The sequence below is a fragment of the Typopeltis vanoorti genome, chromosome 6 (assembly GCF_054136105.1).
Source record: "Typopeltis vanoorti isolate ZY-2024b chromosome 6, IOZ_Tvanoo_1.0, whole genome shotgun sequence".
Taxonomy (NCBI): Eukaryota; Metazoa; Arthropoda; class Arachnida; order Uropygi; family Thelyphonidae; genus Typopeltis; species Typopeltis vanoorti.
Window position 1 is genome coordinate 5,625,351 of NC_143554.1, and position 26,454 is coordinate 5,651,804.

Below are 26,454 nucleotides of genomic sequence, written 5' to 3' on the forward strand. Positions count from 1 at the left end.
ATTCAATTGAAAAGAAACTCATTCATTTTATGAGATGAGCAGATAAAAATCAGAAGAAGCAATTTGTTTACGTAATTTGTTTTCCTCTCCAGACCTCACCTGTGTTGTACTCGGATCGAATGGAGAACAAAATGAATTATTGTCAAAAGACTGATAATTGTTTAGCAGACATTTGAACAGAAGTAGCATGGTAATGTGCTGGAAGTTGGGGGCTGAAAAACATGGACTAGTGGCAACATTAAAGAGATATTATGCCAGAGTTTACAGATTATCGAACGTACTTTGAATTTGGCTGTTTTAAATTCTATTAAATATTATTTTTATTATTACTTGACACCTCCAGGGAGTCCAAAAACTCATCGAGGGCGGGCATCTACCCTACAGCTCTCTATCTCCATCACCCACAACTACACTGACGCCATCTACCTCCCACCACTACCACTAGTATTTTTACAGACAATCACAAACATCCAAGCCCAAAGCGGGATTCAACCCCCCCCCCCCAGCCTTTTGGCTGGAGAGCGGATACTCTAACCACTCGGCCAACCAGGCCGGCATGCTCCCTTTTGTTGCAGAAATTGAAATGATGTTAAATAAATACACACATGGGCAAGCAAAATTTTTTTGTGTGTGTGTGTGACCAGTAGATTTAAGTGATATTTCTAGATCCCTGTTTTACTGTGTATTGATCATTTACACTAAATTTATTAATACATTGTTGTTTCTTGTATATACCCTTTTAATACTTTGTTTTTTATTTGCTTTATGAACTTTTTATGTTTTTTCATTGATTATTTTATAGCTGCTTTTTTAATCTATTTTTATATACACTTTTTTTGTACATCTCTTTTTAGAAATGCATTCGCATTTTTATCATGTCCATTTATTTATTATTTTACTGTTTTTTAACTCGTATACTGCTATGATTATTTACTGGTGCAGTATGACCACAGCCACTCTTGTACCATAAAACACCAAACTAACTAACCAGTGAATCATAAATTCAACCTTTATTATACTGTGACACTTGGCACCTGCCAAAACAATCAACTCTTTCACTTCACCTATTTGCATACTGTTGGCCTCTCTAATAACATTAATCTTCATATCTAAATAATGGCACTTTTCTATTTCAGTCCCATATGCTAGAGTTAGAAAAACCTGCAGCACAGTATTGTGGGGGCATGCAGGTGTGAGCTGGGAAAACTAGTTTCTGTTGACATTTTTCCTAAAGGAGGTTATGGTTGTTGGGGAACACTTCATGTGGAAGGCTATTACAGAGTAGGGAATGAAAGAGGAAGAGGAGAAGCTGATTCTGTCTGTGCATCTGAAGTTTGACTGAAAATGATGTTGGGTAGTGATGCTTCTATTCTATCAGGCCCCAATAGAAAGCAGAGGAAAGATGGAAGTTTGCCCACTGGATTTGTGTTCATGGATGTACCTGTAGAAAATACACAGAGTTGAAATATTGCATCCATGATGCAATGTTTCAACTCTGTGTCTTATTTGTAGTTGAATTGAACCATTGATGGAAGGAGAATTTGCCTATCAGCTGAATTACTCTACTCTGAATAGCACTCTGATTTTCCAAAAAGAAGATGATACACCTGGAAAGCGCCTGGGGATTCAAATAGATATTAAATAGATTATATATTGGTCAAAAAAAGATACAGAAACCAAATAAAAAATTGCAAAAGCTATCCAGGTGCCAACATTAATCATGACCATAACCTTGTCTTAATGAAAACAGAACTGAAACATAGGAAACAAATTCAAAGATACAAACCAATAAGATGGAACCTTGAAAAATTAAAGAGTAAAGAAGTAAAGAGAGGATACCAAGAGGCAACTGATCATAACATTCCAGAAAACATAAATAGTCAGAATAATATTGAAAACCAATGGAATATGATTAAAGAGTTAATTACAAATTCATCAAATCAATTATTGAAAAATGCAGAAAAAGAAAAAAGAAAACATTGGATAACAGATGAAATACTTGTCCTTATGGATGAAAGAAGAAAATATAAAAATGCTATTAAAGAAGAAGATGTGACCAAATACAAATATCTTAAAAATCAAATTACAAGAAAATGTAGACAAGCCAAAAAAGAATACCTAGAAGAACAGTGTAATAACATAGATGAATTATTTAAAAAAGAAAACATAGAGAAAGCCTATAAAGAAATTAACAAACTGACTTTCAAATTTAATAAGAACAGCAAAAACAATGCCTTCAAAGCTGAAAATGGAAAATTATTAATAGAATCTGAGGATATATTAATGGAATGGAAGAATTATCTTGAAAATCTCTATAATGGCGACAAACGTGATGTTGATATCAGCATAGAAAATCAAAATGAAGATAATCTTGGACCCCCAATAATGTGAGAAGAATTTGATAAAGCACTCTCTGAAATGAGTAAGGGAAAAAGTCCAGGTGTAGACAATATTCCTATAGAATTGCTACAAAATCTAGGTGATGAGACAAAAACCTTTCTCTATCAATTAATAGCCCAAATCTATGATAGAGGAGAAATTCCAAAGGAGTTTATGAAATCAGCCATAATATCAATACCAAAAAAGAATAATGCAAACAAATTAGCAAAATTCTGTTAAAAATTATTCAAAAATTGATTGTCTATTAGATGAAGACCAATTTGGATTCAGAAAGAATAAAGGAACAAGAGAGGCAATACTCTGTTTAAGAACAATAATAGAGAGAAGATTAGACCTTAGTCAAAATACTTACATTTGCTTCCTTGATTTAGAGAAAGCATTTGATAAAGTAAACGAGCAAATACTCCTGAATTGTCTAACTAATATCGGAATAGATTTTGAGGGATAGGAAAATAATTTATCAAATTACAAAAATCAAAATGGACAGATTAAAATCAATGATAAGGAGAAAATAATAAATATGAGGAGTGGAGTAAGACAAGGGTGTATACTTTCACCACTTTTATTTCATTTATATATTGAAAAGGCCATTCAGGAAACTAAAGATAAAATAAATAGTGGCATAAAGATAAATGGTGAGCAAGCCATATGTATGAGAAAAACGTTAAAAACAATGCTAGCATTACTAAATAATAACCTTGAAAAATATAAAATGAAAATTAACACAGATAAGACTAAAATCATTGTTACAGGCAAAATCCCTATCAATATAGAGCATATAGACATCAGCGGGAAAGAAATAAAACAAGTGAAAAGCTTTAAATATTTAGGAAGCCTAATAACAGAAGATGGCAGGACAAGAGAAGACATAAGATCAAGAATAAACAATGCAAAAGCCCAATTCTTTAAGATGAAAAGCATTTTAATAGGAAACCTCAACCTACAATTGAAAAAAAAATTAGTAAAGACATTGATATGGAGCATTGCACTGTATGGATGTGAAACCTGGATTCTAGGCAGAGAAGATGTAAGAAGATTGGAGGCTTTTGAAATGTGGTGTTGGCGCCGCATGAGCAAAATAAAATGGACAGAAAAAAAATCAAACGAACAAGTCCTGAAGAGATAAACGAAACAAGAACTCTAATTAAATCGATCAAAATTAGAAGGGATAGACGCTTTTCACGAGTCCATCATATACTTCGACATGATGGACTCATGAAAAGAATAACTGAAGGCAAAATAGAGGGGAAAAGAAGAAGAGGCAGACCAAGGAAAAGCTTTCTTGACCAAGTCAAAGACAGCATGGGTTTGAGGAGTTACCAGGAGGTTAAGAAGAAAGCCAATGACAGAGCGGATGGAGGAAATTGCTGCTGAGCTACCAGTCCCAACACTGATGCAACTGATGATGATGATGATGATGAATAGCACTGAGAATTTTTGAGTGGTTTTAGATACACCACTCCAAACAGGTGAACAATATTCTAAGGATAGACAGATTTGGGATTTGTGTAGAATTAGTGACTATGTGGGTGAAAAATAGCATCTTGAGCAGAAAAGAATACCTTGATTTTTGGAGGCCAAGGAAACTATTGATGTAAAGTGTGTATGCCAGGAGATGTTAGAAGTAAATGTTAGTCCAAGGAGAGAGAGAGAGAGAGAGAGAGAGAGAGAGATCTAATTCTGTCTGATGTTTTGTGTATGTTACTGAGATTTGTTTTGTGAGAAAAAGGCAATGCTCCATTTTGTTAACACTGAAGATGACCAGGTTATCTTATCCTAGTGAAGGAGGATATGGCATTGGCTATAAACAGCCTTCAAGTTTGGCATGTTTGTGCACTGCATAGTTTGTCAAATGAGTGGATGATTGGAGTGTGCTATGATCAGAAAAACTGTGGATAAGATTATTGATAGAGTAAGTCATTTATATATAGGAGAAAGATGAGGGTAGGCAACTGAACACAGCCTTGAAGTACTTCTGCATTGGTGGAAAAGCTCATAGAAAGGGAGCCATCCACCGTGACACAGATTGAACATCCTGAGAGAAAGCAGGCTACCCTATTACGTAAGGTGGAAAGTAGATCAAAAGATGGCAGACTTGAGAGAGAGGGAGAGAATAAACTTGCATAAGATTATGGTGTGAGTTATCAAGAGAAAAAGTGACCTTTGCAGTTACCAGGAAAAAGTCAGCGACGCTGAACAATGGAGAGGATTATGAAATGTTAAATTGGTAGATGTATGATTTATGTTAGGTAATTACAAATACTTCGGTCTCTCCTTCAGTTTGGTCATTTGAACTAAAAAAGGGAAGCTAGTTGGAGTTGTAAACTTTAACCTAGGAAATAACTTCTATTTGAATAGTTGGTTTGAACAAAACCAAGCTTCAGGTATAAAAAGACAAAGAAGTCAGAGTAGTTTTCAGGGTTTGGAGAGCAGTAAATACAGTAGATCGATGTTATTGAATGGGAAATGGAACCTTAGGCCAGGTATGATCAAATGCAGAGGATTCTAAGTTTGACTTTCTCTCACAAACAATGGCAGATCTCATAAAGATACAGATGCCACTCTTGTGACAAAATGCATGGTGTAATTTGGACAGTGAATGCAGACAATGGTAGTAGTAGTTGCAGTTTGAGTCGAGAATATAAGGTTTGGTCTAGATGTCTGCAAGTGAATTTAAGCATTTATGCCAGATGCTGGTAAAGTGGATGTGAAAGTTTTTTTATAGGAATTTCGGCATGTTTTGTATTTATCTTTTTGTTTAGTAGTTTCTTAGATTTTGACTTGCACAGTTTATAATGGTAGAATTTATTATTATGCAGGTATTTCCATATAGTCAAAAGACTTATTGTGGAAGATCCACACTAACCATTATTCACACAATACCTACCATACCTCCCCTTAAACTTAATAACCTCCTTACTTGCCGAGGTGGATGAAATAGTGTGACCAAATTGCACTTCTTATCCATGTTATTCAACAGGTGTTACAGAATTGTATCCAGATTTAGGTGGATGTCTATAGATAGACATCATGGCCAGTTGGTGGGTTAATTGTTGGGGCACTCGATCGTCCTCTGGCAATCCATTCCACTTATTCATTACTCTCAAGTAAAGAACCTAACCTGCACACTCTTATTAACCATACTTTTAAACAACTGCCGGGGATGATCTCTCTCCTATTCCTCATGCATTAAAAAAATTTCTTTTGTTTCAATCTTATATAGAATACTTTTAGTAACTTATAAGTTTCTATATGGCCCTTCTCCTCTGCCTGTCAACTGAACTTTGCAGCCCACACATCTTCAGTCTGTTTTCATAGAGAGCATTCCACATACCTATAACCAGCTTGGTCACTCATCTCTGAATCCTCTCTGCCACCTCTTGATCTCCAAGAAACCAGGTGACTTAATCTGTGCACAGTAGTCAAGATGTGGCCAAATCATAGCCTTATAAAGAATGATAATAACTTCCTTCTCTTTACTTTTCAATGTATTCTTCAACATTCAAATAATTCTTTGAGCTATTTTTTTCCAGCTTTTGCAATATGTCCTCTGAACTTCAAATCTGTATTCACCATCACCTCAGATCCCTAGCCTCATCAGTTTCCTGTACCATCATTTTGATACGAAGTATGTAATCTTTTCATCCCATAGTGTGTTACCTTAAAGTTTGCAACATTAAATTGACAACTATTGTCCTTTGCCCACACTGCCAATTTATTTAAGTCATTCTGCAGGATATCTACATCTTCTTGATCAACTATTTCCCTCCCCAGTTTTGCATCATCAGCAAATAACTAAATATCCTCCCTTAAATGTTCTGCTGTATCATTAATATCAATATACAAATTGGAGAGTAAGATCCTAGTTCTTACTCTGCAATGAGAGTGACTAGTAGAGTTCCCTAGAACTCTACTAGTCACTCTCATTTGCCTTCATTCCACTCCACCATACAGCACCCTGTCTGTCTGTCAGCCGCCTTCCTATCCATTCCCAATTGTTGCACCGTATGTGATTGATTTCCATGAGGTATTCTGTCAAATGCCTTTGCAAAGTTTAGCAGTGTAGTCATTTCCTTTATTCATTTTGATTGCCACTTTTTTATGAAATGTGAATAAATTACTAAGGCATTACCTGCTTTTTACAAAACTGCTTCCTCCTATAGAGTTTCATATTCCTATCCACTCCTGAATTTGACCTTTAACCACCACTCCAGAGATACTAATTGGTATACTGTAATTTGCTACTTCTGTCTTGAAACTGCCTGATGCAGTGGAACTATCTTATCCTCTTTCCACTCTCTTCGAACCTTGCTTGAGCTTAGGCTAAGATTAAACAGCTTTTCATCAGAGGCACTGTCTCTTGCATATTCTCATAGCACACAAGCTAATATCCCACCCAGTTCAACTGCTGTGTTCACATTGATATTTTTCAATATGTTAGAGTTCATTTACCTCAGTCCTCACCTCAGCTTGTGTCACATCAGTAATTGCAGTCTCCACCTGGATGATACACCCTTGAAAAGTGATCAGTTAGCAACTCAACTATTTCTTCTGCTTCTGTCACTTTCCCACCATCAACATTGAGTAAATTATCCTTCCATAATCATTCTTTCTCTTACTCACTAAATAGCAAAAAAAACTGTTTTGGATTTTACTTTGGCTTGCTTAGCTAATTTTCTCTCATAATCTATTTCCTTCCATATCACACTAAGTTACTCTTCTTGCCTGTGCTTTGTACTACCATGAGCATGCTAATCACTTTTTTGTTTATATTCCTTCCACAATGCTTTATTTTTTTGAAGCTCCTGCTTTATGTTGTTACTCGTCACTTAATGCCTGCTTGGTTTATCCTCCTGACCTTCAGTGTGCAGTCTGATATTGTCTCTCTCAAACAATCCCTGACCACTTCCCATGCACTACTGACATTTATTCCTTTTAGTTAATTATGCCATGGCACTGCTCCAAGCTTCCACCTAAGTTTGTCACAATTGCCAGCTTTGCAGTTCTGCATAAACCCTTTCTTGACTGAAAATTTCATATGTTGAGTAACCTCCTAGAACAAGACTGTTTTGTCGCTTTTGCAAATCAGAGATAGAGTTGGTACTTGGTAATCAACTCTATCTTTATAGATAGATAGGAAGTTATAGACAGATCTTCTGATACTATTACCATATCCAACATACTCAAATCTCCTGGTCATCTCCACATGCTGCATCAAGTAATTATCTCTTAGTAATTGTATAATTTCCATTTTGCCATGTGCCCTTTCATCCTTCCAGTGTATATCCCTGGAAGTGTATAACCAATGTATATAGTTGAAGTCTTTCACAACAATTGCTCAGCCTGCATGATAAATGACCCCCCCCTCTCTCTCTTTTACATAATGGAAATAGTTCCTTCTGTGATGTTCTTATTCTGAAATAATGTCATTGTCTCCTCTTTTGTTATCTTTCCACTTTTTATGTGAAAGCTGAACAGAATATACTTGGAAAAGATCATTCTCTGTATGGTCTAGTCTTTCATTCATTCATTCAGTGGCAGTCATTTACTACCAAAGGAGTATTATTTGGTGAAAAGGAGACAAGATAATTTTATAGAATATTTTTAGTTATCATTGAAATTTAAAAAAAAATTATTATGGAAAATATTGAGAAATAGTAACCTGTAACAATTCGAGCTAATTTTTTCACTATTATGTCAATTTTAAAATGGATGAAAATTTAAAAATTATGCATTCTTAATATAAAAATCTGTGGGTATAAAGTTTGAAAAATTTTCAGCGTTTGTTAAATATTTTCTTTTGTATAGATATTAAAATGCTAATTCAGTAAATTGCATTGCATTATAAAAGGAACCAAAATGTATATATGTGTGTGTGTGTGTGTGTGTGTGTATATATATATATATATATATATGATATTCTTCATAGGGAAGATCACTTTCTGAATGCTCATCTTATTCTGGTTCTTGGCATAGTAATGAAGACCTTACAGATGCTTATGACTCCAGAGATTTCAAAGTGAGTATTTTGTTTATAATTTATGAAATAGTTCAAATGAAATGTTATTTATGTTGGAGGTTTAATGGAATATTAACAGCACTGAGAAAGGATTAAAATTTAAGAGGATTAAAGATTATGGTCAATCTGGCCTTGCAGATTGACCATAATCTTTTTGTGTGTTGTATCCAAAACACAATCAGATTGTGTTTTGGATACAACTCACAGGATCTTCTGGAAAAAAACCACCATGCTCCACCATAGTAAATTCAAAAAAGAAAGACTGTTCTTTGAATCTGTGCTCAGGAATCAACCTAATTTAAACAAATACGGTTGAATTAAACTTCCCAAAATTTGGGAAACATTAATTATCAGAGATCCCTCTTTACATCCTAGGCCACCTGCAAATACCCATAGAGGGTGCACCACCTAGATAGGACTTTAGTTTCACTCACTATTGTATTGTATTTGTGTGTTGTTACAAAACGTTTTTTGTAATCCCTGAAGATGTCTTGTCTCTGTGACGGAGACGAAATATTGGAAGTATTAAAATTAGTTTTAATCCTTTCTCAGTGCTGTTAATATTCCATTAAACCTCCAACATGAATTCTTCACAGCACTTAAGCCTCAACACATGAAATGTTATTTAGCTGATGGATAAATTAGAAATTTCATTTAAATGAGAAATGTGCTACTTTTTTTTATGGAAGGAAGGCTAAAGTTTCGAAATCTACTTAAAGGCTTATTACAGAAGAAAAAGGAAGCTGTGTTAAAATGCTGTTATAGCGTAAGTTATTTATCTTAATGAATATTTTAATTTTGCTGCTTGTAATGGAAGATGTATGATGAGGTTTAATGCAACAAAATGTAAGGTCTTGAAGTTTGGGATACATCAATGGGAGGAGCTGCTAGAGGAAGTAGGGGAGACAAGAGATCTGGGGGCTATGATTGATAGAAGACTAAAATTCAGGGAACATATTGCAAAGGTGGTGAAGGGTAATAACCCAGAGGATTGCTGCAATACTGAGGACACTGACCTGCAGAGATAAGAGTTATCGTTCCATTGTATAAGATCCCCATCAGACCACACTTTAGACTGTTGTTCTCAGATTTGATCCCCAGGATTTGAAGGGGATAAATTAACTATGGAAGGGATACAGAGGCAGATAATAAAGATGATTTCAGGACTGTACAATGTTAGTTATGAGGATCAGCTGAGGGAATGTGGACTGCAGAGTTTGGTATATAGAAGGAGAGGTGATATGATTATTTTTTAAACTGTTGAGAGGTAGTTACAGGGTTGACACTGGGGAGTTCTTTCGCTTGGTGGAACAGTGGGAAAGAGAGAGAGAGATGACAAGGGGCCCTACCTTGGAAGTTACGAAAGGAGATTGTGAGCAAGAGGATGAAGAGTTCAACCACCCTTCTTTGCACGAAGGGTGGTTGAACCGTGGAATGCATTGCCTGATAGGATGGTGAGAGAGCAAGAACGGTCAGCGAGTTCAAGGAGTGGTATGATAGACTTTGTGTTTCCTAGGATGGACCTCCTGCGATGAGTCTTTTGACTCCATGGAGGCCTGAATAATAATAATGTATCCTCTTTAACTAATCAACCCTGCCTTCCAGCCAGTGTGGTTTTTTTTCCTTATTAAAGGTGCTGCAAAACATTTCCTGATATGTCCCCTCCGGAGACATTCAGGATACTGTGTGATTCCTTTCAACAATTTTTTTCTACCAAACGAGTATGTTATTTGTCATGTCTCTACTATTGTCAGATTTAATATTTTGATCTGGAAAACAAATTAGTCTACAAAAGAGTAGTAAATTCTTCTTACAGTTAAATTGAAGGAATTGCAGATTCCTTCAAATGATTAAGACTGTTCTGCACTTCGGAATTAATAAATTAGAATAATCAAAGAAAATGTGTTGAATGATTTGCAATTTTAATTTATTGCATACAAAATAATTATTACCAAATTAGCACCATCTAAATCTACATACTTTGTAGATTATATAACCATGTAAACACATAAAAAGTGATATAAATTATAAGAAAACTGTTATTTGAAAAAATTCACAAAATTATAATAATTTTTAACGTGGTTCAAAATATTAAAATAATTAGAATAATGCAAAAATAAATGCACAAAAATTACAGTTAAAGGGAAACAACATGGTAATTAGTACTTTGTTGCGTCCCCCTCTTTTGATAAAGCTGTTCACTTCCTAGTTGTATATTCCTTATTACAGTATGTTTTTTTATGCAATTCTCACCCATAAAAGGTTGTAAACTTATATTACATCACTACTGTAAGTGTGTGTGTAGGTGGGGGGTAAAATATTTTCTGTTTTTATTCATTTTCTTTTATTTATTATTTTATTGTTATATATTTATTTTTTGCATTTTTATTTATTCTTACATAATTTAAAACCCCCGCTTTAGACACTAAATTTTCAACCAGGGTAGTGATTTCACATTGGTAATGAAATTCATCTCCCACTTAAAGACTGTCTATGCCAACATCTGGATTTGAATCTACAGCCTAATTGGTTGAAAGGCAGATATACTAATCAATTGGTTCTGAATTAACTTACAGGATGTTAAAAATTAAAGTACCTCTATTCACGGCAATCAGTAGAGAGAACCAGTAAATGAAATGCTTAAACTTGGTAGGCACTCTAACCAGATAATGGGGAAGAGATTTTGACAATAAACAACAATTAATTCAAAAAATGACCAGTAGGGAAAATATGGCACTGTGAGCAAGAAAAGATAGTGAATTTAGCATACACATGAGCTGTAAAGTGGTATAAATGAAGAAGTGAGACTGACTCTACAGTCATTTGACTTGCACGATGCGTTTCACTTTACCTGAGAGTGTCTTGCTCGTGAAGTGTTTCTATAGGAATGGGGGAAAATGCTGCAGCAGCACTTTGTGAGTACAGACATTTCAAGACTTTGCAAAAAGGCCCAGTGACACTAAATGCAGGGCATGTATTGTTCTTGGATTTGAGGTGACAGGGACAATTCAACCAGCAAGGGGACATAAATCTGAAATTCCACAAATGACTGAAGATGTTGCAGCTGCAGTTGTTGAGCAGCCAAATGACAATGCTGTAGATTCATGAGTGCATGTGGCATACACAGTAGTATTGAGAACTTGTATAAAGTGTTGCAACTACCCATACAAACTCAGCTGTAGCCAAGAGTTACAAATGGAAAATGCTAGCATCTGAGAAAGATTTGCATTGGCCTTTTGGGCACGTGGAGATAATGAGGATTGGCCTTGGAGTCCTATGAAGTGCATTTTCATGTTTGTAGAACAGTAAACACTTAAAACTGCTGCATCTAGGCTACATACAGAGAATCCCTGTGCATTTCAACATGTTCCCTTATATATGTTAAAGGTCACAGCATGGATAGGATTTATGGGCAAGTATGTTATTTAGTCTTTCTTTGTAGAAATACATCAAACTGGACTTGTGACCTGCACGGTCATTGCGTTATCTGGACATGGTGAGCAGATTCATCATCCCACAACTGCAGCAGAGAGGTTGCTGAAGACAACAGTGTTGATGAAAGATGGAGCTGCTCCCCACATAGGGCATGAAGTTCAACAGTTATTGCATCAACATTTCACAGAAGATAGAGTAATCATTCACTCATTTTCTTTGAAATGGTTATTGCACTCACCAGACCTTAGCCTTTGTGATTTTTGGCTTTGTGGTTACCTCAAAAGCATGGTATATATCAGGATGCAAAGTTCTTCACCTGTTAGATTGCTACTAGTTCATTAAACAAAAATTGCACATAATGTAGATGAGTTGTGTTCTGCCGTAAACAATATTGTATGGCAGTACCAGTTATTTGTCTTGCACAAAGGCCAACAGATTGAATGTCACTTCCATTTATCACCTAGATCTCCTTGACAACTCCTTGCAGCATGTTAGCTCTACATGATATGTTTATTGTATCAATTATTTTATGAAAAGAGCGAAATAAACATTATTGAATAACTTCTTTGTCATTGACTCTGAATCACTTCACAATCACATACTATCTAGTTCACATTAATGTAATTTTTTCCTTCTCACAGCACATATCTCCCCTATTGGTCATTTTTGAACTAATTATTTTTTATTGTCAAAATCTCTTCCCCATGATCTGGTTAGAGTACTTACCAGGTTTGAGGGTATTTTGTCAACCGGTTCTCTCTCTCTCTACAGATTGCTGAATAGGTGTACTTTAATTAAAACGCCCTGTACATTGACCTTAGATTGTCTTCCCCTACCAATACTTTATTTTGGATAACCTTAATTTAAATAATACTGTGGAGTATTGCAAATACTGGCAGGAGATGCTTGATTATCGAGATATGCTTGCAGATAAATAATGACCTCTCTCTCGTACATAATGGAAGTAGTTCCTTCTTTCATGTACCTATCTTTTCATATTCTGCAACAGATTTCATAGTTTGCTCTTCTGCCATCTTTTCACTATTTATGTGAAAATTGAACAGAATATATATGGAAAAGATCACTTCCCTACTCTCTAGTTGTTCATTCATTGGCAGTTATTTGCAAATGAGTATGATTGTCTTTCAAAAAGGAGATCTACTCCTTAACTATCACTGACTCCATGAGTCAGTGGTAGTTAAGAAGCATTTCTAGTGGAAATAGTGTGTAGAAGTGAAGATAAAGAGACTGAATCTAATGCTTGAATTTTATACTACCTTCTTTGAAAATCTCAGCAGGATATCATCAGGACTAACAGCTCAGTTGGATTTCACATGCACGATATCATATTCAGCCTCAGTTCTCATTTGCTCGTGTAATGTTGAGCATTTCACCATTAACAACTATGTTTCAGTTGAGAATATCTTAAAAATGTTCTCTCCATTGAACATTGACTGAAAACCATGTCTTTGGAATTTATTATACCTGTTTATATGGCTTTAATACAGCCACATATGGATTATTATGCACACATGTTGACTACCTACATTTCTTGAAGATGGGCAACTTGAGCAACATCGTGTCTCTTGAACTACACCCCACTAAATGTCCTGTCCTGCTCACCTCACACCACATGCTCTCAAAACCATTACTGCCATTATCCTCCAAATCCCTTGCTCTAAGACACAACTCATCATTTATCATAAGCAATACTCCTCCACCACATTTGCCATTCTTATCCTGCTGAAAAATGCTGTACCCTGCCACTTCCATTCCTGTCAGTATATTATCTTCCATCGACCATGTCCCACTGATCCCAATAATCATTGGACAGGCTGAGGCTGTCAGTACCACCAATTTGTCTCCTTTATTGCAGATACTCTTAGCATTTGCATAAAGAAACATTAATGCATTGTCAGTGTTTCTATATCTATCACTATTTCCTCCAGACTCCACTGGATTCTGCATTATACCATTTACATTACACCAGTTACATTACACCATTACACCATGTAATGGTGTAATGCAGAATGCAATCCAGAATGCATTCCTGCTTCTCCCAAGTAACTATTCTCACAAGAGGTCACCCTTGTTATTTGATTTATTTATTTGTATAGGGTTCACCCTGTTCTTTGACCGTCCCTTAGGACTGGTTGAGCCTTCCTAGTGAGGAATACCCTTGCTATCATCCACTCTGATAACTCTAGTTTCCCTGCATCCAGCACTCACTTGTCCTGAGAACAACATTCTCTCCAGATGCTTATGTTCTTCCTCATTCAAATGCAGGCTGTATCTTGTATGCAGTTCTTTTCTGTTCTGAAATGTACTCCAGGCATCATATTATCCAAGCCTCTCTTTCAAAATATTCTGTCTGTCAAACCATTCATTATTGATGCTCAGCTCTTTATTATCATACCTGGGTAACACATTCTTTCCTCTCTCTTCAAGCTGTATGGCAGAAGACCATACAGCTTGAAGCATTAACCTTAGATCTCTCACTACCTGATTCACATTACCTCTCAAGTCATTTATACCCATCATCACAATCATCTCATTCACCTCACTTCATTGCCATAGTCACGCAGTCTGTTGTTCCTTCAGGCAAACACTTCTAGCATTCTGTCTTACACTCTACAGATCATCAAATCTCCATACATCACGCTTCTTTTTTTACATCTTTTCCTTCCTTGCTCACCTGCATCCTTCTCTCTCTCTCTCTCTAACACTTTCTCTCCTTGCTCTCCTGCTTACCTGCCTTCCTCTGATCTCTCCATCCCTAGCTCCTGCATCATCTCGCCTTTCTCTCATTCCCTATTTTCTCCTGGTTCTCTTATTCTCTCCTTTTCTATGATTCCCATAACTCTTTCACTCCTGTTCTCACTCACTTTACATCCATTCTTTACAATCTCTTAATCTCTTCTTTCATGCTTCTTAACTTATTCCTCATTCATTCCACTTTTCTCGGTGCATCTCTCTCTCTCTCCTCCAAGCAACCTATTCTCACTCGACATTCACCCTCCCAATCAACACCATCTTCCAAACCTACTACACTCCTTAATTTTGTATCCTTATTAATATGATGTTCATCTTCCTCACTCTCAATCACGCTACTTGTCTATCTCGGTCAGCATTCGCTAATTTCTGACATAAAACTACCTAAGTCTGTTAAGCTAATTTCCATATCACCAAGCTCTTTCTATTTTCTACATTTTAAGCAGACATACACTCTTGGGTGCTTCACCTGCGACATTTCTAACTGCTGGGATGTGAAGATTTTCAAGCACCGCATACCAGAAAATCTTGTACACTGTGTAAAATGTAGTTGTGAAATGGTGGCAGGTTGGGAGATAATGTATCAGCAAATTGAATTGCACCAGCCATCATTATTCAGACACTGCACAAAGAATTCTGATATTAAAATATGGACAAGTGTCAACTTTGTATTCTGATAGTGGACAAGTGTCAGCTATCCACAGATGGTACGAACTATCTAGATTAGACTCCTTATAAATCTAAATCAAAAACTTTAATAAATTGTATCAAAAACTTATAATCTTGTTTTGCTGCCACCTTGTTAACACGTTATTATAATAAATTTGGTTTAATCCTTTATCCAAGTGTGAGCAAACAAAGTTTGCACCTGAAAGTATCTTCAGGACTTGATATTGCCTGCCATTTGATTGCTCCACCTTTGCAACGAGTTGCCCTGGTGTTGTACCACCTTACTCCTGTCCTGAAGATACTTTCAGACGCAAACTTGGTTTGCTCACACTTGGATAAAGGATTAAACCAAATTTATTATAATACTCTAACCAAGTGAAAAATAAACTTTCAACTTGTTAACACGTCTTACTGTATCATTGCCTTCTAACAGTCTATCTCAGCTGCTTTTCCACATTTGAGGTTTTTGATAGCTTTTTCTAATTCAAGCATTGATATGTATTTTGATTCCACACCTGTATAATACTTTCTGTCATCATGCTGTCACTGTTCATTTCATTTATCAGTCTTTCAAAGTATTAATCTAGAATATCTTTATTTTCAGCTTTCATTATGACCTTTATCGTTTCTGATTCCTTTTACAGTACTCTTTCCTCCATTTCTAAGCTTTTTCAGTAGCCTTCAGAATATATTTCCACATTCCTGATATTTATTTTCTATGCTCTTACCAAAGTCTTCCCATGACTTTTGTTTACTTAATTTTAAACATTGCTTTCCTTTCTTATATTTTTCCTCTGTATTTTGTTTTCCAAGACCACACACTGATTTATTTGCCAGGAACCTTGCAAATTCTCTTCTTTTATCTCGACTGCCTTTTTTAACTTTCTGAATCCACCATGGAGGTCTGATTTTTCTATCCTTGCACGCAACCTCACCACTTGTTTCTCTGGCTGAATCAGTGTTTTCTTCAGGGTTTGTCATTGAATCCCCATAGTCTAGTTTTTGTTTCCAACTTTAATTTTTTTCTTGAATAATGTTTCTGCATTTTGGTCTACGGTTTGCATCAACAAGCTGCCAAGTTTGATTAATTTTAAAACTTTCTTACACTTTTCTTTTCAGTATGAAGTTCAATTTTTTTTTTTTTTTTTTTTTGAATTCTTATTTCTTGAATCTTCTCTCCATGTGAATTTGTGCACATTTTTACTTTGGAACATGGTGTTAGTAATAACTAGTCCATGTCCTGAACAAAATTCAAAAGGCACTTACCATTATTAACTCTATTCTTATCTCCAAATTTTTCCAAAACATTTTTATATGTCTGGTTATTATTTTCTAATCTGCTGTTTAGATCTCCAACAAAGACCAACATTTCCTCTGTAATGTCTTGAAAAATTATCCCCATTTCTTCCTTAGTATAGTCTTCTGTGGGACCATAGGCACAAATAATTCTCATTGTCCAGTTCTCCACTCTAATATTTGTCCACATTACTCTACTTGATATTGCCTGCCATTCAAGAAGATTATCCTGATATTTAGTGTTGAATACTGTAGCTACTCCTTTTTTCCTGATCATTATTGCTTGAAGATAACATCTTGTATTTGTTAGCACACAGAACAAATCTCTTTTCCTCCTCCTCCTTCATTCCTGCTACTGCTGTATTGTAGAACAGTCTTCTTCCTTATCTGTTTCTTAAGAATACAATATACAAGCTTTTAAATCAAATGTAAAAAGATTTCTTCTTTCCCAACCCACTACCCACACACGGTACTAATGTACTATAGGTTGATTAACCAACCTCTCTTGTATGGGCTCAACATTTAAAAAGAGAGAGAGAGAGAGAAACATCAAGGATGCAATCTTAAAATTGTAAAAACACACATTAAACAATGAATGGAAAAAGTAAGACTAGAAACATGAAATCCTCTGTATTTTGTTCATTGGAGCAGTGAGTTTCTCAAACCTTGGCAAGTTTACCACAACTATATTTATTAACATTAGATTGCTTTATCAAACTACTACTGATTTTTTTTTTTTTTTAAAAAAGGGGGAGGATCAAGGTTGTATTTTGTTGTGAAGCACAGTACTTTTTTTTTTCCATGGATTCTGTGCATGGTATCCAAGTCATGGTAAGTTAGGCCTGAATGATTGTGTTTAGGCAGATGTTGGCAGATATCCTGGTTTGACCATAAGATGATAAGTAGCATAAACAAAAAACTTTGTAAACACTTGGAACAATGGGGAGTGGGATTAGATCCTTAGAAAAGCCAACTTCAGATGAGGTTTGAAATCATTGCAGAGATTATATTTCTTTAGAGCTCTGGCTATTTTTTCTGAGGTGCTCCAGATATAGGAAATAGTGGTAACATTACTTTAGTTTGCATTGCCTTGTGTTCTACAAACATAGAACACGTTTTTCTTATTTCTGCATCTCAAAACCATACTTTTATAATGGATTGTATTAAGTTATCCTCTGTATCGTAATTTAATTTTCCAAGTCCCTTTTCACTATGGCTCACAAGTTTTCTATTCAGTTAATATCAGGAGAGTTACTGGCCATTGAAGCAATTGAATGTTGTGATTTTTGAGAAACTCTTTCATTTTTTTTAAGTGTGGCATGGAGCAAGATCCTGTAGGAAGATGTTCTTTGTCTTTCTGGATCTCTGGGATCATTCTTTTTCTCTAATATTTTTATGCATTGGTCACTTTACATCATACTGTCAACAGACACAAATGATCCTGGATCATCATGTGTAAAACAATCCCATAACATCTTTTTTAGCTGGATGTTTAGGATCTTGTTGAAGGTAGACAGGAGAAGTTTTCTCAGCCACTGATTTGCAAACATTGGGAACATAGGGTATTCACTCTCCTTGGACTCATCTGAGAATATGATCTTCTTCCATTTCTCAACAGTTCAATCTTTGTACCCTTTATCACTAGTTGTTTCTTTTTTGGTCCGTGGGTGGTCCTCCCTGCTTCCAACATTCTGTGATGTATTGTCATATTAGAAACATTAATCCCCACTAGCTGCCAAGTCTCTATTTAAGTCTGCAGTGGACTATCTTGGATTAATTTTGCTTTTCCTAACTAGTAAACAATCTTCAGTAAGTGTAGTTTTTTTTTCCCCCTCACATTTTCCTTTGCTGTCAGGAGAAAAGGTACTTGTCTTCCTAAACCTCTTTAAAATTTCATTAACGGTACCCAAATCAACACCACACTCATTGGCAATTTGTCTTTTAGTCATCGATGTGCGGTAAGAAAAAGTACATATTTTTGAATGCTTTCTTGGAAATGTATCCATTTCATAGCTACACAAAATGAATAAAACACTCTGAATATCAACTTGTTTACACTATTAAAAATGCACAACAATATTAATAAACACGTAGAGATAGTGAAAATAGTAAACTGAAACCGAAATTTTTATGAACTGAAGCAAAAACCAAACTATACCAAAAACCTGTCAAAAATTTGGCTTACTCAGATTAATTTGTGTGCTACTGTAAAATATGCAAAAATTAGCAGCAATATACTATGAAAAACTAATTTTTCAGATTAAAAAAACAACAAATAAACAAGAAAATAGTATAATGCAAAAAAATCACTTTCACAGGATTTTTAAATTAACTGACCTTTCACTAAATAGCCTTGAAACCAGTTTATGTTGAGTATATCTTCTTTGATTGCATAATACCGATATCCTTATAATAAAATCATACTATGAAATAGATTTCCTTTATTTACATTGTGTCATTTTTTGCATGTGAAGTTAAAACAGAATTCATGTTTGCAGTATAGAATGTTTCCTTTTCTCACATCCCTAATGAATCAGAAAATTAGGCAGACTTTTTGTAACTTATTTCAAAGGAGGAAAATGATGTGCTGTGAAGTAAAAATTATCTGAACATATTTGAGTTTTGATTATTAAACATTTCTTTATTATTATTTTAAAAAGACTTTATGGTTCAGTAACTTTCTTAATTTGTATGCACATCTCAATAAAAATTACTAATGTAGTCAGTTCTTTCATGATAGTTCACATGTGATATTAGTACAATAATTTCACTAGATAATTACTGCAAATTAAAATAAGTGTCCTATGAAAATTTGTTTATATATCTCAGTATTTTACTTTATCATTCCTTTAATTTAAATAGGTGTTGTAAATTCAGTTGTTTTTAATCATTTAAAGAGTTATTAAAATAAGTGTCCTATGAAAATTTGTTTATATATCTCAGTATTTTACTTTATCATTCCTTTAATTTAAATAGGTGTTGTAAATTCAGTTGTTTTTAATCATTTAAAGAGTTATTAATTTTCCTTTAGCACCATGTTTCTGAATTGGAAACAAAATTCAGGAAAGCAATGATTACAACAGCACAACTTGACAATGAGAAAACAGCCTATTCTTATCATGTAGATACACTGAAGGATGAGTTTGAAGAGTTAGAAGACCTCTATATTCAGCTTCAGAGAGTTCACAAAGATGTTTGCAGGGTAAAGATGTTTTTCAGAAAATATTTTAAGTTATGTGATAAAATATATATGACTTGCATTAGCTGGAAAATAATAACCCCTACTAGTGGAATAAATTACTATTTGTTCTTCACTTTTGCCAACATTTCACTTTTATTGTAACAGTGAGCACAAATAAATACATTGTGCAAAAAGTGATCAATGGGAACTTTGGGACCATTCTTCCTGTAGGTATGTAATGAGGTTCTGGACTGTTGTATGGTAGAAACTGTACATTATCGCTACAGTAAGTGTGCTAATAATACTGAAAGTGAAGGTTATTGCCGGAACTTGACTTATGTCCTCAATTCCTGCTGATTTGAATAGAGTTCAACATTCACCATCATCATCATCATGCATATCAAGGATTTAGGCCTAGCATGGCCTGTTCCGGCCTTAGAAGTCATCGTTGAATCATTTAAGAGGATGTCCTGGTTTTTTTTCCTACTAGCTTGTACTTTAAGGCTTGTTTTGGTAATCTTTCTGTTTTCATTCTTTGAACGTGCTCCATCCATTTATGTTTATATTTTTTAATTTTTTCTATTACTGGTTCTTGGTCTAATTCTTTCATAATTTCTTCATTTCTTTTGTGATCAAATAAGGTATACTTTGCAGTTTTTCTCATAAACTTCATTTCTGCTGTTGTTAATCTTTGTTTGTCTTTTTGTTTTATTGTCCAGATTTCGCTTCCATACATTAAGACTGGTAGGGTAATGTATTATATACTTTTAGTCTGGTTTGTTTTTGAATTAGGTTTGGTTTAAATATAGCGTTAATTACACCTGTTATTTTTAAATATTTTACAATTTTTACCTTTATATCTTTTTCATTTTCATATGCGATCATACATCCTAGGTAGTTAAATGAATTCACCTGTTCTAAGATCTTGTTATCTATTACTATCTTAGTTCTTGCTGGATCTTGTCCTTTAAAGGCCATAAAGTTCAACATTCATGGTGATTTGAATTCTGGAAAGAATACTTTCCAGAATTCTGAGTGTATGAATGCAGTGATTCATACTAAGAGTTGAAATTTTCCCGTGAGCTCCTTCAGGTTCCTTAGACTTTCAAAATAGTGTAAATCTATTATTTTGTAAATCCACTCTTGTCATTCTGCTTACAATACTGATAGCTTGATTAGTCAGATGTGATTTTTCCACTTTTTAAAAGACAAATGTAACCAAATTTCTCTTATTTGCTAGTTTGTCTATAAGATAAAACATTGTTGCACAGGCAGAGTCCCAGATAGAGACTTGACTCCTGATAGGAATCGTAACATCTCGTTAACACACAAAAACTCTCAGAAGATGCTATTTGCAGGTCACCTACAGAACCGGTCCAAAAAATAACATATTACAACTGGTTCTGTAGGCGGCCTGCAAATAGCATCTTCTGAGAGTTTTTGTGTGATTCCGACCTATGAAAGGTAAACTTGTAGTACATACATATTGGGTGGATTAAGATATTTTTTGATTTTATTTATTTTTTACATAATCCAGAAATCCTACTCTAGATCTAGACCAAACAACTTGAACTTTTTTCAAGCTACTTCAGATATCGAATAAGTGGGGCAGTGGTCTTGCTGTGTAATGAAATTCATCTCCCACATGAAGACAATTATAAACATTCATACCCATGGCAGGATTTGAACCCTCAACTGGTTAGCTGGAAAGCAGGTATGCTAACTGTTCTGTCAACCAGTTCACTTTGATTATAAGTTCAGTGATTAATGTAAAGGATTCCTAAAAATCTTATATATTTTTAGTTAATTTCATTGTTTTCATCTAATATTGCAGATGTACATCAGAAGAACAAAATGTTATTTAGCCCTGTAGATCAAGGTTTGAATTGCATATTTTAATCTGTCTTGAGGAAGCAAGAGGATAGCATAATTTGTTGCAGAATAAGATTGAACCTTTATTTTTTACTTAGTGGACTCAGTCTGCATGTCCACTTATTAAAAAGAATTCTACTTTTTTTCATGGTCTGCGTGGTTAGCCGAGTTGTTACGCAGTCCGCAACCGTATGCCTGTGAAAGGAGTGCCCTGCATTTGATTCTCATCACTGACGTGAGGAGCTAAGGATCTTTCTCTGACATAGCCAAATTAACCAGACGTGGACTGCAGGGATTTTCTCCCCAGTTTACCTGGGGTTTTTCCTCCTGCAAAGCAGGCAAACCGGTCTTAAGAACACAACGTTTCACAGACAATTACACATAGTTGAGTGTGGGGGTAATGACCCTACCTCGTAGGGAGTTATGAAACCCAAAAATGGGAGACCAAGGCCCTACATGAGACTAGTGCTGAAGAAGAAGACTTTTCTCATGAAAGAGGTAGTCATTCACTACAGATACATACATACATACATATTTTAGTTCCATATATTACAGTTTGTGCAGTCTTTTATGAGCATTGATTAATTTTTATATTATATATTTATAATATATAATATTTATATAACAATAATGTATTATACACATACACATTATATTTATGTATATAATATGAAATCTATATTATATAAAACAAGGTAATATACACTAGTAAGCTGACAGAAAAAGATAATCGGATTGAATCCATAGGAAACGACCCTGGAATGGAAAAGGTAAAACAAAAATGGAAACGACAAAATACAATACACATAGCAAACTGGAATGTAAGAGGAATGGCATATAAAGAAATAGAATTAGACCAATTATTAAATGAAATAAATTTTAAAATAGCAGTAATCACTGAAACAAAAAAGAAATTAAAAGGAACCATGAGAATTGAAAATTTTAATGTGATATACAGTGGAGTCGACAGAGACCAAAGAGCACAAGCAGGAGTCATGATTTGGATTCATAACTCCCTTTCAAAACAGTTAAAACATTATAAATTATGGAATGAAAGAATAATAGAAGCTAGAATAAAAATAGATAGAGGCTATTTAACAATAATTGATTTATATGCCCCAGAAGAGGGAAGAGAACAAGATAATAGTGATTTTTAATCAGCTACAAAACATATATAATAAAATAAATAAAAATGATTACGTAATTTTAGCAGGAGACTTAAATGCAAGAATTGGAAACACAAAAATTAATAATAATATAGGAATACATGGAGAACATACTCTACACAGGAATGGTAAAAACTTGATTGACTTTGCAATTTATAATAACCTAAAAATAATGAATTCCTTCTATAAACATAAAGACATACATAAAAATACTTGGGCAGCAAGAGGATGGAAATCAATATTAGATTACTTCATATTAAATGAAAAGACATCAAAATTTTCACTAGATGTTAGAGTTCACAGAGGATATGAAATAAGCAGTGACCACTTCCTTGTTAAAATAAAATTAAGATTACCACCTAAATAGCTACAAGTAACAAGAACAGAAAGAAAAATTGAAATATTTGTTTATAAAACTAGACTATTGAATGACACAAATGTACAATGGCTATATGAACAAAGAATTAACCAGTATCTAGACAAAATAAAACAAAATAGAAATAGAATGGCTTAATATAAAAATGATACTAAATGCAGCTGCAAATGAAAGCTTAGGAAAGACCAAAAAATTCAATAAAAGGAAAAAACTGAAGATCTGGGATGATACAATGAAAGAAATAATCAAAAAGAAAAAAGAAGCCTATCACAAATGGTTAAGCAGTAAAAGATTAGAAGATGAAATAGAATATAAAAGAATAAGAGCCATAGCTGAAAGAGAAGTCAGAAAAAGACAGAGAATCATGGAACAAATTTGTTTCTAATTTAGAAAATGATTTATATAAAATAAGACCCAATGTATATAAAATTTTGAAACACTTAAATGCAAATACCAAAGAAAACATAAAATTAAACACCGAATTGAAATTAGAAGAATTCCTAAATTACTACACAGAATTGTGGACAGGCAAATATTTGAAAAAAGACAACTGGCAAACAATTAATGAAAATGAAAAGGAGATAACTAAAGAAGAATTAGAAGTCAGCCTGAAAGAAACAAGAAACGAAAAATCACCTGGAGAAGATAAACTAGGTGCAGAACTATATAAATATGCAGGAACTAGATTCAAAGAAAGACTCTTATTATTTTTACATAAAATTTATTCAACAATCCCCCACCCCCCCCAATAGAATGGAAAAAAGCAATTGTGATTCCTATCTTTAAAAAAGGTAATAGAGATGACCCTAAAAACTATAGAGGTATCAATATACTAAATTCCTGCTACAAAATATATAGTAGAATCTTAAATAGCAAACTAATGAAATATTCTGAAAACTTTATTTTGGAAGTACAGAATGGATTTAGAGGACGATCATGTATACACCCGGTCTTTTGCCTAAAATTAATAATAGAGAAAAGAAGAGAATACAGTTTAGAAACACATATTGCATTTATTGACTTTGAAAAAGCATTTGACAAAGTTAAAAGAAACATATTATTTAACATATTAAAAGAAAGATAAATACCAAATAATATCCTAAAAGCTATCACAAATATATATGAAAATAATCAAATACAAATAAGATTAAATCACGAGCTATCATCATATACGAGAGAGATAAACCCAAGGGGTCCGACAGGGATGTCCTCTCTCAGCAACTCTTTTTAATATCTACTTAAATGGAATAAAAATTTACATCAAGGAATTAAACTTTCTCCTATAGTAAACTTAAACACTCTCCTCTTTGCCGACGACCAAATAATAATTACAAATTTTGAAGATAAACTACAGAAAGCTATTTTAAATCTAAATGAGATATCCAAAGATTATGGTATGATAATATCAAGAGAAAAATCAAAAACTATGGCCTTTAAAGCACAAGATCCAGCAAGAACTAAGATAGTAATAGATAACAAGATCTTAGAACAGGTGAATTCATTTAACTACCTAGGATGTATGATCGCATATGAAAATGAAAAAGATATAAACGTAAAAATTGCAAAATATTTAAAAATAACAGGTGTAATTAACTCTATATTTAAACCAAACCTAATTCAAAAACAAACCAGACTAAAAGTATACAATACATTAGCCCTGCCAGTCTTAATGTATGGAAGCAAAATCTGGACAATAAAACAAAAAGACAAACAAAGATTAACAAAAGCAGAAATGAAGTTTATGAGAAAAACTGCAAAGTATACCCTATTTGATCACAAAAGAAACGAAGAAATTATGAAAGAATTAAACCAAGAACCAGTAATAGAAAAAATTAAAAAATATAAACATAAATGGATGGAACACGTTCAAAGAATGAAAACAGAAAGATTACCAAAACAAGCCTTAAAATACAAGCCATTAGGAAAAAGAAAACCAGGATGTCCTCTTAAACGATTCAACGATGACTTCTAAGGCCGGAACAGACCATGCTAGGCCTAAATCCTTGAAATGCTTGATGATGATAAAACAAGGGAAAACAACCAGAATGCTAATGGGTACCCATTAGTAGCATGAGAAGTAAAGGTGCAAGCTAAGTGACAAATGTAGTAAGGAAAGAGAGAAGGCATATGAAAAGGGATTGGCTGAAGTAGCAAAGCCATACAGCAACATACAGGTCTTCGACGCATGGCCCACGAAGCTCTTTACTGTGACTCACTGGCCATTTTGAGAAAATAACTACTTAACGTTAAAATGCGATTAAATAAAAAATAGTTTCAATGAATCCCGCGGGCCACTAAGCTATACTGCGGTATTTAGAATTGTAAGATGCTTTCCAGATTCACAAGGAACGCTGTGCATTTGATACTTTACATAAAATCCTATAAAAATAAATATTAAATAGACATGCTTTTAGCCATCTACAAGCGGTACTGAAGTACTAGTATTAACATCGCAAGTAAATTACTGAAGCAGTAGTTCGTTTGAGTGCGCTGTCTAATGCCTTCCAGATACATCTCGAAGGTTCTCGATATTTCATTATTTTCATATAAATACAAGCGGATCTCATCCACAGTCAGTCGTGAACAGTGTGATATTCGTGTATAAGCACACACAGGTTCGTCATGTCAGCAATAGCCTATTATGGTTTTATATTGCCAGACTTTTTTCATCAGTGTGAGACATATTCAGTGGATAATAACCGTTACACAGCCATTTTGGATCATTTTTTGGGTTCACCTTCCATCACTATGGCGTTTAAGAGTAAAAAGCGTAAATCAAGTGATTCTTGTCGGGTTTTTAATGAAAAGTGGACCAATTTGTACTCTTTTTTTTTGTGCTGATCGACGATAAGCCAGTGTGTTTAATTTGTCATGAGTGAGCGTCAGTATCAAAAGAATACAATATAAAACGACACTATGAGACAAAGCATGTGTCCAATTTCGATCGCCTTCAAGGGCAGCTTCTTGTGGACAAAATGAACCGTCTCCAAATTGATTTACAATGCCAGCAGGGTACGTTTAAAAAGCAGAGGGAAAAGAGTGAAGCGTGTGCCAAAGTAAGTTATGTAATAGCTAAAAAAATTGCTAAAAAATCAAAAGCCTCCTTGGATGGCGAGTTTGCAAAAGAGTGTCTCATCACTGCTGGGGATATTCTGTGCTCAAATGATAAGAAAATGTTTAAAAAACCCAGTTTGTCTGGGGTAACTGTAGCATGACATGTCGAAGAACTTGCTAATGACATTAAAGGAACTTTAAAAAAATGGCCACC

At 34.3% G+C, this 26,454-nt stretch overlaps 1 protein-coding gene across 3 annotated transcripts in view; it reads left to right on the plus strand.

Annotated features, from left to right (window-relative positions):
- LOC150105259 (leucine-rich repeat flightless-interacting protein 2-like) overlaps window positions 1-26,454 on the plus strand; it is a 308,848-nt gene that overhangs the window by 145,297 nt on the left and 137,097 nt on the right. For all 3 annotated transcript variants that reach the window (XM_090394023.1, XM_090394022.1, XM_090394021.1), the window contains 2 exons: window positions 8,330-8,419; window positions 19,623-19,793. In XM_090394023.1, coding sequence (XP_090250149.1) covers window positions 8,330-8,419; window positions 19,623-19,793 — 261 coding nt within the window. The remainder of the gene's footprint in view (window positions 1-8,329; window positions 8,420-19,622; window positions 19,794-26,454) is intronic.